We start from the raw sequence: 15030 nt of genomic DNA, 5'->3' as shown, positions 1-15030 counted from the left end.
ATTAAAATACTCACAAGTTTATATATTAGCGCATTAAAACGTATGACCCTTACAAATCATTCTGGCTTATCAGAAAAATAAGCTTCAAGCCAAAGGAAAAAAGAGTGCTTCATCACAGAAACTTAAAAATCAACAGCTAGCCAATCTGGCTGTTATTTCATGTTTAGCCATGAACATTTCTTAAATGGTCATGCACACACATTGTATTTTTACCTTCTCTTATCTTTGCACTTTAGATTGAGAGACTACTACCTATAGTATAAATAACTTCTACATTTTTATTTATTTAAATTTAGTTTTATGCTTTAAAAATTTTTTTACTTGACAAGTCACTGAATGAGCTGTGTTTTCTGGTTTATATCATGGTTTGCTTCTAGATTTAAAATAGAGATTTATTAAATCCTGTCTCTTCTAAACTGGAATAAGAAACGTGTGACATCATGCAACCAAAAGATGCTGAAAATACAACTAATGTATTTTTCTTCTCCCAGATACCTTTTTAGAAAGAAGTAGATTTTACTTTTCCTCAGGTAAATGTTTCCGGGCAGATTGAAAAACCAGATAGTTCTTTTGATCTGTGTAAGTTTAAAAGTTTTTAAGAAAAAGGATTTAGTATTGCAATGCAATAATAGCTAGAAGGTGTTTGATAAATTGGTAAAGATAATATTTCAAAAGGTCCACTGTTTCTCAAGGCTATGTCTATTAAGACCTAAGCTTTTCTTAAACCATATTACTTCCGATTGCACAGGTTTTTAACACAGATTTTGATTTGTTTTCCAAACAAGTAGCAAACGGTGGCAATATTAAATTCTTAATACAAATGCCCTCTAATAGTCTTAACAGTATGATTGATGGGCTTTAAATTAATAATATTAGACTTCTATAATTTTTCTTTATAAACTGCTATATCCATTTTTAAAAATTGTTTTTGAAATTAATTTTAGGAAAAGAATATTTAATATTCGAATATTGCTTTAAATGTATCTTTTTGGTCACCAGACAATTCCTATGCTTTGCGTAGTACCCAGTCACCTTTTATCACTGCATTCTTTTTTTTTGTAGTGAATCACTCTACTGTGCTCAGAAAGCTGTATTGAGAAGTCATAAAGGATTTCTGTTTAAAATGTCTGTAAAATACCCCTATCTTTTTCATATTCATGGTTCTCCCCTGGAAAATTAGGTGTGTTTGGTGAAATAGGGAACAAATAGATAGGAAAGTTTAAAAAGATGTATATATCAACGAAAAATGAAAAGCTGAAACTATCCGAGAAGTGAAAGGGACTGGGTCAGGATAGGCTGAATGACCTTTTGCCAGTTATTGAAAATGAAATTTCTGTTTAGTGATAGATTGGATTAAGGTTTTTGAATCAGAGTTTAGTACCTGGCTGTTACTTAGATTTGTTTGAACCTGTGATTTTTTTTTTTTTCCTCCTCCTCCTTAGTTTGCTATTCTTGATTTCACAATGACAAGAAAACCACAAAATAGATGATGCAGTATTTTTAAAACCAGAGACTTATGTCCCATTTATTTCATTTTTAATGGTGTCTTAGTAGTTATTTTTTGCAAATGGCTAGGGAATGCATCTTGGAGTGGAGTTGTGTTGGTGTTGGTAAGGAATGATGATCATTAATGATCTTTTTAAATTGGCCATCATATTTTAACTGAATTCCATACGTTTTACTAGGAGTTTGCATAAGTGGATGTAAAAGAAACAAAAGTTCACAACCTCCAAAATTTTGATTGTGGCATTAAACTTGGAATTATTAGTATTGAGTTCTCACTTACTATTTTTTCGGGCTGAAAAAATACATGCCTATTTTGTTTACATTTGTAAATTGGTGTTCATCTTGCCCCTTTTTTCTTTGGGTAGAGGGAAATTATCTAAATTTGTTTTGAACCTTTAAAAGAAGAAGGGAGCTTCAAGTATTGGTTCTATAAAAACCAAGTGTCAAATTGTAGAACGATGAAGTGATTCCATTGTTCAAATTCTTTAGGTGGAATGTGTTTGATTTTATGCCGTTGACCTTCCAAATTATTGTATAAATGGCAGTACTACTCCTAAGAGTCAGCATAGTACGTGTAATGATTTGAATTAATACAGATTTCTATTTTAAAGGTCAAATCGAGAATCTTATAGCATTTTATTTGTATTGTGTTAGGATATTTATTCTCTAGTCATTTATAGTAACTCATTTTGTATTTATTGCTTAGTGTACAGGATAAAGCCTGGGTTTTGACTTGGTTGTCTGCTTTTTGAATCCCATCTCTGCATTTTTAATATTTGACCTTAGTTATTTAATCTTTTTAGATCTTAGTTTGCAGTACCCATTTTGCGGGGCTGTTGTGAAGATTTATAGAGAGAAGATACAACGGGTTTGGCTCTTATTTCAGGTTCTCAGTGAACAATGTAGTCAGGCTGTAACTCTACTATTCGGTTCTTGCGCTGTTCAGAATCAATGAATAAAGTATTAAGCTTCCATTTCCTTCCTTATGCTTTGTCTCTTTTTTTGAGCATAAATTATAAAAAGGGAAAAAGAAACTGAAAGAAAGAAAAGAAACCCTGGAACAATTCTATGGTTATTTTGAAGAACAGTCTCGCTGGTGAGAATTTAACAAAGGGTCTTTTTTATTATTGAGTGAAAATATGATCTTGGTTGATATTAAGTGCTGTTGTTAGTGAGATGATCATATAATACCATCAGCAGTATAAAATTTGTATTCACAAGTTTTTGGACAAGAGTCGTGATATTGGCATCACTTAGTAGTCATAATTTGTACTATAAATCTTCATTCACTTAACATTTATTCAGCAGGAGAAATACCTGACCTGGAGAAAAAAAAAGAGCCTGTGTTCTAACCTTGGGGTATGTTTGTTATGTAAGACCTGTTTGTCAACATAGTCATTTGTTAATATTCCTGACCAGGAATTTTGACGTGGCATTTGTAGAATTCCTGTTGAAATTGTAACGTGAGAAATTTCAAAATCCACAGTGTAAAACTCTAGATTAGAGTAATAAAGGAAAAGCTGTAGCCACAATTATTATGAACTGCAAAATACTTAACAGTTATTACTTTGTCAAAATTTCAAAGCTGGTAAGCCAAAGGGTAATTGAAAAAAATAATAGTAGTTCATTTCTAGACCAGAAACTTAAATTATGAAAAGAACTGTATTTGAAATTATATCATTTTTCTGTATTTGAAGATATATCGTTTATATTTTCTTCACACTCATTAGTCAAGATGTTAAGAAATAGTGAAAATGGGCAAAATCTAGGGAAATTAAGATCCTAAAAAACAAAAATCTGTCTCAAGATTATTGATTCACCAAAATAAAGTACATTCTTTGAATTTTAATTTGTTTTTCTTGTATCATTTTTTGGTATTGCAAGTTAAGTTGTGGACCCATTGGGCTGATTGTTTTCCTAGATGTGGGTCAAATCGCTTGTCTTATTGATATTACTGGTTTTCAGAACATTTAAACGTTGAGTGTTTAAAAACATGAACTCAAAGTTCTTGTTACTAAAATTAAATACATTTATTTATTAAAGCTTTTCAAATTTATATTAAACTGTTGAAAAACTGAAATAGTTCAAGTTAACATCCATAAATTTCCCATCATAAGAGCTTGCTTCAAAATTGCCTTTGCCTTGTACAACAAACCTGGGAAATCCGTTCATTACTCGTAAATGTTCAATATAATGGTAGGAGACGATTCTACCAGTATATTATATGGCCCTCAAAAGTATTTAAAGACATTAAAATACATTGGTTTGGTCTACCAATATGTATTTAGTTATCCTACCTTTGTGATGCTGGTCTTTGGCTCCTGGTAAGTATAGGATGGAACTTTGTCAATTGAGAAATTGCTTCTTTTTTTTTTTTTTTCCACTTTTACTTATTGTACATTTTACTGTTTATAAATGATTTATATTATAGTTCTATTTTTCTTTATCACTCACAGTTTTATCACATTTGGCAATAATCACTGATAAACTTCTGGAAATCTTCAAAAATAATTTGCAATGTCTGAAACCTTCCTTTTTAAATTAAGGCTGCAAGGTGTGACTGTTGTAAATCTCAAGGAACTCTTAAAGAGCGAGTTCAGTGGCGTGGGGAAATGAAACATTTCTGTGATCAACATTGCTTACTGCGTTTCTACTGTCAACAAAATGAGCCCAACATGACAACTCAGAAAGGACCTGAAAACTTGCATTATGGTATGTAATAATTTAGATGATAACTTGAAAACCCTGTAAATCAGTCTTTACGTAGTTCTGAATCCAAAACACTGATAATGAATAGGTGATTTTGGAGATAGCTTAACAGCAACTTAAATTCCGTAGATTCTCTGGGTTGAAGCACCCTTGTATATTGTTTTTATAAATGTATTGCTTTTTGTTTTATTGTCTTTTTGAAATTTCATGCTAATTGAGAAAACAAGGTGTAGTTGAGAGTGAGGAGAAGCTAAACAGCGTTATAACACAAATTTTAAAAAGAATAGACATCTACCTATCATGTATCATCTACAATTTTAAATGCAAATTATTTTTAGCAAATCGAATTGCTAGGGTGTAGGTTGGGAGGAACAACAAAAACCCTTTAGAAGCTGTAATTTAAAAAAAATGTATATATCTTTTAAGATATAAATCTAAGAATATATAATAATATTTCCCCAAAAGCAGTGTATACTTTCAGAGGGGGCAAAAGGAAAAAAGGATTAATTTATTTACCTGTATATTTCTATACTTTATACAAATTTGAAATTCTTCCCTTAAAATGTCTAAAATGTTTTCTTTAGTCACAGTTTAAATTAGTGAAATTTAATGAGAAATAGGGATTTAGAAAATTCTGAAGAAAGAGTATTTTTCTTATTTTAAATTTTTTATGTTTTTTAGATCAGGGTTGTCAGACGTCTCGAACCAAAATGACAGTAAGTATTGGTGAACTGGAGTGCTAAATTGTGACTTTTTTAATACGGGGTAAAAAATAATTAGGCCAATTTAATGTGATCATAACGGTAATTATTATTATTATTATTTTTTTGCTTAACTGAGACAGTGGAGTATTCAGCTGAATTGTATTAATACCAGAGACTGTCATACATGCCAAGGAATATAAAGGAGAGTTAATTATAGCCTCTCCTCACAGTGGGACAATAGACATAAGCGATATTTGAGTTGACGGATGTTTCCATAATAGATGCATCTTTAAGACAATGGCAATAGTATGTTTGAAATGACTGTATTTGTTCTGAAAGATACGAATAAGCTGACTGTAAACAGTTGAGTAGAAGATAGCCAGATAGGCATGAAAAATAGGAGAATAATAACGTGCTAAGCACATGTGTATTTGGCAGAACTACTTACTAGAGCCAAGCTGGAAGGGGTCTTTGGTGGAATAATGGAAAATGAGGCTGAAGGAATAGGCTGAGGCAGATTAGTGATGGCTTTATGCATTTATCTTTCAAGTAGAGATCTGAAGATACATGTTGGTGGCTAGAATTTTTTGAGTTTAAAAATTTGGTGGCCGGGCGCGGTGGCTCACGCCTGTAATCCCAGCACTTTGGGAGGCCGAGGCGGGCGGATCACAAGGTCAGGAGATCGAGACCACGGTGAAACCCCGTCTCTACTAAAAATACAAAAAATTAGCCGGGCGCGGTGGCGGGCGCCTGTAGTCCCAGCTACTCAGGAGGCTGAGGCAGGAGAATGGCGTAAACCCAGGAGGCGGAGCTTGCAGTGAGCCGAGATCACGCCACTGCACTCCAGCCTGGGCGACAGAGCGAGACTCCGTCTCAAAAAAAAAAAAAACAAAAAACAAAAATTTGGGAAATACGCAATGTGTCCTGGATTTTTTTTCCTCCTATTTATTTTTCTTTTGGTGTGATATATCAAATTCTACTTCTGTTAGCATTTTAAGAGTTTTGTAGGTTGATGTTGCTAATGACTACTAAAGATAAGAGGCAATGCTTTTGCCACTCCGGAGAGTGGTGGGGCACTGCCTGGCTTGGCATGCTGCATCTTACAGCTGTCACCAGCGGTGGATCCTGGTATTGCTCGCATCCTTACCCGAGCGAAGCTCTTCAGGAGTCATTTATCGGCAATGAAGTCTCTGGGCTAGTTCTTGTTGTGTTACAAAAGAACAGATCGGTGGTTCCAACGCCGACTACTCATTAGAATCACCTGGCAAATTTTCAAAACCTTCCAGTGCCTAGACTCCAACCCAGAAATTCTGTATTTTAAAAAAGTTCTGGCTGGGCACAGTGACTCATGCCTGTAATCCCTGCAACAAGGCAAGTGGATCACCTGAGGTCAGAAGTTCAAGACCAGCCTGGCCAACATAATGAAACTCCATCTCTACTAAAAATACAAAAAGTTAGCCAGGCGTGGTGGCGCGCACCTGTAATCCCAGCTACTCAGGAGGCTGAGGCAGGAGAATCGCTTGAATCCGGGAGGCAGAGGTTGCAATGAGCCAAGATTGTGCCACTGCACTCCAGCCTGGGTAATAAGAGTGAAACTCCATCTCCATTAAAAAAAAAAAAAAAAAAAGAAAAGTTCTTCAGGATTCTAATATGTAACCAGAAGTGAGAATCACTGATATAGATGAAAATTGTTATTTTTACATTTATTCTATTCAGTGTTTGTTTTTGATGTTAATAGTTGGACAGAATCCTAGAAAAGTAAGAATAGTTTTTTCTTGCTTTCTCTATCCATATGCCCCCTTATGGAAATAATAACATTTTAAAATCAGATAATTTTGGAAGTATGTAAAGCATTCACTTGAATTATCTCATTTTAATACCAGAGACTTTCATCCATGCTGAGGGTATGAAAGATGACTATTCCCTATTATATACTTATATTTATAAGGCAACTCCTCAACCTTGTTTCAAAGGTGTGTGCTTTTGACCAGAAACCCTTTCTATTAGCATGATATTAAATATTTTTCTCCTCCTACAGGGCTTGAACCGAACTGTATGGCGGAGGTTAGAGGAAGCGTTATTGATAGGGAAGGACTTGAACCGAACTGTATGGCGGAGGGTAGAGGAAGCGTTATTGATAGGGAAGGACTTGAACCGAACTGTATGGCGGAGGGTAGAGGAAGCGTTATTGATAGGGAAGGACTTGAACCGAACTGTATGGCGGAGGGTAGAGGAAGCGTTATTGATAGGGAAGGACTTGAACCGAACTGTATGGCGGAGGGTAGAGGAAGCGTTATTGATAGGGAAGGACTTGAACCGAACTGTATGGCGGAGGGTAGAGGAAGCGTTATTGATAGGGAAGGATAAGTAAGGCTGCCATTGCAGCTGTTGCCTTTTGTCGTATAAAGTCCTCTCCCATCTTTTCTTCTTTGTAAGCTTTTGGAATCTTCTAATTCTCCACCCATAAACTTCAAAGGATAGGAGCTTAGCTGTGTAATTTTGGGCAAGTTACTTCACTGTTCTTTGTGTAAGTTTATTTGAAAAATCAAGATGAATGTAGTACCTACCTCATGATGAATCCTAAACCATGGTAGAGCTGTTTTGTTCCAGACTTCATAGAGGCAGTATGTATAGTGAAGAACAGAAACTTTTGACATCAGGTGAATCTTACTTGAATCCTGATTTCAGAACTTTTAGCTCAGTGCCTCTTGCCAGATTGTATCACTTCTGAGTCTCAGTTTCCTCATAAGTAAAATGGGAGTGATAAAAAGTCCTACCTTTTGTGGTGTTAGGAGTGTGCAGTAAGATTTGGTGCTTTTCATAGTCCCTGGCATCTAGCAAATACTCAACAGATGGTGGCTTTTGTCATTATAATTTTTATTCTTTTGGGTCCTACTTCAGCATACACAAATAACTGGATCCTGTCTATTGACTAAAAAGTAAAAAACATTAGAAAAAACAAGTTTGGTTCAAGTGTAGATTTTCACCAAGTGGCATAGTTTATTGACATAAAGTAGTATTTGCAGAATGGCAGGAAGTGCAGCATCAAGCAATCCCAGGACGTCTATGACTTTAGATCCTCTCTTTTGGGATGTAGAGTATTTTCCAGTTCAGACCAAACTTTCCTAATGCCTGGTATGTAACAGATACTGTTTGCTAAGTTATTCTCTCCATTATACTATGGTGGAAATTGAGGCATAAGAGATGGAGTGACTTGCCTGAGGTCACACAGCGGTAGCTGTAAGTATAGTTGACCCTTGAACAACATGGATTTGAACTGCGTTTGTCCACTTCCACATGGCTTTTTTGTTTTTTTTCCTAACCAAACTTGGATGGAAAATAAAGGATTTGCAAGGCAAATTTGAGGGCAGACTTTTCATATGGGTGAGTTCTATAAAGGCTGACTGTGGGAGTTGTGTATGCGCAGATTCTGGTATGAGGAGTGGGGTAGGGGCTTTGGCGGATGGTGGTGGTCCTAGAACCAATCCTCCACATATACTGAGAGAGAATTGTGCAGTCAGTCCTCATTCATGGATTTCAAATTTGCCTGCCCACCAAAATTTATTTGTAACCCCTAAATCAATACTTAAGGTGCTTTCACAGACATTTGTAGATGTGCAGAGTGGTGAGAAATTTGAGTTACCCAATGTACATGTTCCCAGTTGAAGTAGAACAAAGCAATGCTGTGCCTTTGTGTTTCAGCTCTCATTCTATAAACAAGTATCCTTTTCTTAGTCTAATGAGTGTCAGGTTGTTTTGTTGTTTGCATTTTTGTGTTTTTTGTTGATGATTTTTATTGTTTAGAAGGGCCGGGAAGTGGTGTCTAGTGTCACTAAGAACAAGAAAGCTCTGATGTACCTTATGGAGAAAATACTGTTAGAAAAGTTTCATTTAGGCATGAAGTTATAATGTTCTTGGTGTGAGTTCAGTATTAATGAATCAACATAACCATACATCTAGAAAAAGAAAGAGGAAATTTGCCAGTCTACCTGAGTGCTATAGTAACATCTCTAGTTTGTGGTACAGCTAAGGAAAAGATAGAGTAATGACTAAATGTATGGATTCGTAAGATTATGACCTTTTTTTTTTTTTTTTTTTTTTTAAAGCATACTGAACAGCTTTCAGCCCACCACAGGTTAATCGAGGTTAGGAAAATGTTAAACTCTTCTTGGCTATGTGAGAGCTAGCTGGCTTCCACATTTTAAGGCCATGTGGTATGAAACATGTTAAACTTGAAGTTGAGGTGAGTTTTGCAGATCAAGATACTATGGAAGAATACTTGCAAAGTGTTATACAGGGAAAAGGTTATATGGAAGAGCTAGTTTTCAGCACTAATGGGACTGGCTTGTTTTTACAAGGTCGTTGGGATATGAACCTGTGAAATGCCCTTGGCCTTAATTCATCCAAAGAGTATGCAAGCTTGTTATTGTATACCAATGCCAAGGGCACCTTTAAATGCAAACCCTTAATGATATACAGAGCTCAAAATTCTTGAGCACTTGCAGGGAAAAATCTGAAGTATGTATCATTTCCATTGGAGGTGGGACAAAAAAGCATGGATGATGCCCAGTATATTCTGGGATTGGTTTCACTGCTTCATCCTAGAAGTTGAACACTATCTTCAGGGTGAAAACTTAGCCTTCAAAGTTTGATTTGTGGGTAATGCCCCAGTTCATTGCTATGAAGAACTTGAAAGTGCCCACCCCAATGTAGGAGTTATTTTCATGCCCCCAAATACTGCGTCTCTTCTCCAGTCCCTCAGACGGCATTTTAAAGGCTTTCACGGTGCACCACATGAGGGAGCTTTGTAACAAGGCTTGTGAGGCTTTCGATGCCAACAAGGAAACCACCATGGATAGACTCCTGGAAGCAGTCACAATATGCATCTTCTTGATTATGGCCACACAACCTGGGGGCAGTATCAAGCAGGCTGTTGATAACTGCTGGGAAAATGTTTGATCAAACTGAAAAGGTGTTACAGAAATTGTAAAGAACGATGTTAAAAACACAATGTGCATCACACAGCAAATGAGCATAGAAGGCTTTGGCAACATGAAGGAAGGTGATATCAGAATGGAATTCTGTCTTGGGAAAAATTGTCAATAAAACAGAAAAATGGCCCTATGCTTGAGCACAGTCTCAAGTTTAAGTACTACTGAGAACATGACTTGAGATGCAAAAGAATCTGAGGTTAAAAGCTAAGCTGCCAAGGCTGACACAATTTTTGGAGCCAGTTTGGGTAAGAAAATCACTGACACTGTCAACAAGGCACAAGAGCCAGTTATACAACCTCGGTTTTCATGGGACACACCAAGGTTGAGAGGTCAGACCACACAGTTCAGTGTCTCATCACACATCCTGCAGCTCCATCCACAGTGAAATTTTGTTAATGTTTGTTTTGTTTTTGCTTTGTTCTTGAAACAAAGTCTAACTCTGTCATCCAGGCTAGAGTGCAGTGGGATGATCTTGGCTCATTGCAACCTCCGCCTCCCAGGGTCAAGCGATTCTCTTGCCTCAGCCTCTAGAGTAGCTGGGACTAGAGGTGGGCACCACCATGTCTGGCTAGTTATTTATTTATTTATTTATATTTTTACTTTTTAGTAGAGATGGGGTTTCACCATGCTGGCCAGGCTGGTCTCAAACTCTTGACCTTAGGTGATCCGCCTGTCTCGGCCTCCCAAAGTTCTGGGATTACACATGTGAGCCAATGCACTCGGCCAGCTTTTGTAAAACTTTGACTGCTTGATTTTTGTTTATATTTTTTAGGACTTTATTTGCATAAAGGCACAGTAAACAGTATGTGTTGTTTATGTACACACATAAACACAGTGTTGTTTATGTGATCACTGTACAATATGTGGCGAACTGTACAGTGCATGTGCTGTGTGAGTGCTGTGCAGTATGCGTGTGCTGTATTTGTACTGTTTTTGAGTTGATCTCAGTAGTGTATTACACAAAAATACTCTAATGAAATATTGTTTTATTATTAAAAAAATACTGTATGAAGTATCTTTAACAAAATTACGTATTGATCAGTTGATGAAAACATTGTGACCAGAGGCTCACAGGAACCTAATCTTGTATTTCCCATTGAAGCAGCAGTTCATTAGTCATTGTTTGGGGCAACTGTATAGAACACAACTATTCTGAATTATGTACCTACATTTTCTCCATATCAATAGGTGATGTGGAGAGTACCTTACCTTTACTCCCTTATGCTCTTATCTTCCACTTATTTCAGATTTTATTTATGTGGGGTTTTGTTTTGTTTGCAATGCAAATAATGCTACGGTGAACTTAGTGCAAAATGTCTGAGAGACTGCATCTGTAGAATAGGTTTCAGAAATTGTCATTGCTGGGTCACAGGAAATATACAACTTAAAGTTTGAGGATATCTTTGGTAATTGTTTTCGTTTTTCTTTTCAAATTTATAATCATATTTAATGCCATTTATCCAGCAGAGGGAGCTAGAGTATCAGAGAGCCATAATAACTGTAAGATCTTCTTTTTCTGAAATAAATTTAAAAGTGCCTAAGTGTTTTCATAGTTCAGGTTTGCAACCTTGATTTTGTACTTAAAAGTTAGATTGTCTTTTTTTTTTTTTTAATCATTCTAATGGTATCCTTTGAAGGTGATATAAATCTATAGAATGAACAATTGCTACCACTTTGCTAGTAGTTAGGATAGATTCATATTGATCCTTATAGATTAAGAGTATGGTGAACATAGTGATAATAGCATAATTTGGTTATCCTCTTCTGCTTTTGTGTGTTCCCTTCTTAGTACTGAAAATCCTTCATTGACACCAGGAAGTACTGAAAATTAGACATAAAAGTAAAACTGTTTCTCTTTGCTTCTCCATAGGGTTCAGCACCACCCCCTTCTCCAACACCTAACAAAGAGATGAAGAACAAAGCAGTTCTTTGCAAACCTTTAACAATGACAAAAGCTACTTACTGTAAACCTCACATGCAGACCAAATCTTGCCAGACAGGTAACTTAGGACAATGTGACTTACATACTTCCCCATACCTTCATCTTTACATGCTTTTCTTGAATGGAACAGCCTCCAGGATAGATTCATTTGGTCACTTTGTCATTTTCTGTTGATTTTGCTTATCTAATTTTAGATATTACCTGGAGAATACAGCATCTCATTTTAAATCATTATGATCAATCTCTGATAAAGGCCTAGAATACAAATTATGTCGAAGTGAAAAAATACTTTATCAAAAATTTCCTCTTTCCCTGTGATTCGTAATGGTAACAATTCTGTTTCCTTCCTGTCAGAATGAGATGAAATTATTCAAACATGTATTTTTTATCAGATTCACAGTGTTATCTGTATTCTAATTATTTGATTAAATAAGCCTTTGGGGAGGTTGTTGAGGAGAGTATGGTAGGGTATCTGGAACTATATAGTGTTTTTAAAGGATGTTTTCTTTCTTAAAAAAAAAATCCCTAAATTCTATTTGTATTTTCTGTACGTTAGAACAGCTGCTGCTTTCTTTTAAGTTACCTAACTTGTAAAAACTGGGAATTTAGAGAAATTCTAAATTCTGAGGTAGTTAAATTTAACTACTGAGGTAGTTAAATTTTTCTTGATCAAATTATTTTAACATTAAACACCTGTATATAAGTGTTAGTTAACGTTGCTCCTTAAATATGTTTTGTGTTTTTAGATGATACTTGGAAGACAGAATATGTTCCAGTGCCTATCCCTGTGCCTGTGTATATCCCAGTTCCTATGCACATGTACAGCCAGAATATTCCTGTTCCTACTACAGTTCCTGTTCCTGTAAGTCACATTTTCAGTTCTTTTTCATTTTGAGATTTAGCAGGCACAGTTGGGAACACAATGTACAGTTGACCCTTGAACAACAAGAGTTGGGACTCCATGCATCCACATATGTGGATGATTTTTTTTTTTTCCAATAAATATGGGCGGCCCTCTATATTGGCAGGTTCCACATCCGTGACCAAACACGGACTGAAAATACAGTATTCTGCCTGTAATCCCAGCACTTTGGAAGGCTAAGGTAGGCGTATCTTCAGCCCAGGAGTTCAAGACCAGCCTGGGCAGCATGGTGAAACCCCGTCACTACTAAAAATACAAAAAATTAGCCAGGCACAGTGGCGTGTACCTGTAGACCCAGCTACTTGGGAGGCTGAGGTAGGAAGATTGCTTGAGCTTGGGAGATGGAGGCTGCAGTGAGCCGTGATTGCACCACGGCACTGCAGCCTGCGCTACAGAGCAAGTCTTTGTCTCAAAAAAAAAAAAAAAAATTATTTGAGGATGTGCAATCTGTATAGAAGGCTGACTGTAGGGGTGTGGGACTTGAGTCTGCGTAGACTTTGGTATCCATCCACAGGTGGTCCTGGAACCAATCCCCTAGAATTCTGAGGATAACTGTAGTTGCAGTTACTAGTTTAATGAAGCTAATAAAACCATCTTTACCTTTCTTCAACAGTTAACTTAGATTTGGTTGTATCTCTGTTGTCATGATTGATTGCTTTGTGTGTAAGTATGTATGTGTTCATCCTCACGAGTAACATTTTGCAGATGTCTGTGCCTGCTCTATGCATACTGAGTTTTATATTTGGGTTCATTTTCAAAAGAAGTATTTGTGGGCCATGTGCTCACACCTGTAATCCCAGCACTTTGGGAGGCCAACATGGGCAGATCACCTGAGGTCAGGAGTTCGAGACCAGCCTGGCCAACGTGGTGAAATCCTGTCTCTACCAAAAATACAAAATTAGTCGGGCGTGGTGGCGCACGCCTGTAATCCCAGCTACTGGGGAGGCTGAGGCAGGAGAATCACTTGAACCCAGGAAGCAGAGGTTGCAGTGAACTGAGATAGCGCCATTGCACTCCAGGCTGGGCAACAAGAGCGAAATTCTGTCTCAAAAAAAAAAAAAAAGAAAAAGAAGTATTTGTGAAGTCATAAGGTTTAGAACTGAAACGTAGAATTTCATATAAAATATTATTTTATCCCAAATCACTTGCAGTACTTAGAACACTGCTGTGTCGGGGCTTGGCTGTTATAGTACCCTGGGGGACAGAAATACTTCAAAAATTCTTTTTCTTTAATTTGTATTCCAAAAAGTAGATGTTTGTATTCTAGGCTTTCTTGTCACAGTTAACATCTTAGTTTTATATGTGTTCTTTTCAAAGCTTTTATCCAGTGTGATATGATAAAGTAGATCATGTGTCAGAGTAATTTTTAATTTGGAAAAATACCTTTTAATGTTTAGTAAACCTAACTCAAAATGATTTGGTTAATTAGGTGCCAGTTCCTGTGTTTCTGCCTGCTCCATTGGACAGCAGTGAGAAGATTCCTGCAGCAATTGAGGAGCTAAAAAGCAAGGTTTCTTCAGATCCTCTTGATACAGAGTTGCTTACAATGACGGATATGATGAGTGAAGACGAGGGGAAAACAGAGACTGCCAACATCAACAGTGAGCTACACTAGATTATACCTGGCGAATAAGTGTTACCATTGGTTATTTATAAGTATTGTTCCATTGGTTATTTATGAATATTGTTACCATTGGTTATTTATAAGTATTGTTACAGTACTTTCCAGGGCATATAATTTTGTTTCAGTTTATGTGGGGGTGAGGAGAGCATTGTAACAAATATATTCTATATTAAGAGATCTACACTGTATTTAGCCAGGTGCCCTCGGACACATATCCGAAGCAGGAATTTGGTCTTTGGTCTCTGTTATAAGCAGGATTTGACTTGTAAAATCCACTCAGAGTTCCTCTTGTTAGTGGAGTGGTACAGATACAGAACTATAATAACTTGTAGTAGACTCTAATAGTGATCAGAACTCTTCTTTTGTAGTAGTTATCCCTAGTTTTTTGATTTTTTTGAGATGGACTCTTGCTCTGTTGCCCAGGGTGGAGTGCAGTAGCACGATCCTGGCTCACTGAGATCTCTGCCTCCTGGGTTCAAGCTCTTCTTCTGCCTCAGCCTCCTGAGTAGCTGGAATTAACAGGCACGTGCCACCACGCCCAGCTAATTTTGATATTTTTAGTAGAGACAGGGCTTCACCATGTTGGCCAGGCTGATCTCAAACTCCTGACCTCAGGTGATCTGCCTGCC

The 15030-nt window shown here is 36.7% G+C and overlaps 1 protein-coding gene across 44 annotated transcripts in view; it reads left to right on the top strand.

Moving 5' to 3' along the window:
- ZMYM2 (zinc finger MYM-type containing 2) overlaps nt 1-15030 on the top strand; it is a 128686-nt gene that overhangs the window by 88654 nt on the left and 25002 nt on the right. For all 44 annotated transcript variants that reach the window (XR_013407616.1, XR_013407618.1, XR_013407617.1 and 41 more), the window contains 5 exon segments: nt 4053-4218; nt 4897-4931; nt 11784-11913; nt 12602-12717; nt 14207-14378. Coding sequence is in view for 37 of the 44 variants with exons in the window: in XM_028837164.2 (XP_028692997.1) it covers nt 4053-4218; nt 4897-4931; nt 11784-11913; nt 12602-12717; nt 14207-14378 (619 nt within the window). In the remaining 7 variants the exon portion in view is untranslated.

The sequence above is a fragment of the Macaca mulatta genome, chromosome 17 (genome assembly GCF_049350105.2).
Source record: "Macaca mulatta isolate MMU2019108-1 chromosome 17, T2T-MMU8v2.0, whole genome shotgun sequence".
Taxonomy (NCBI): Eukaryota; Metazoa; Chordata; class Mammalia; order Primates; family Cercopithecidae; genus Macaca; species Macaca mulatta.
The sequence above is the reverse complement of the archived record's forward strand: the minus strand, read 5'-3'. Positions and strand labels throughout refer to the sequence as shown.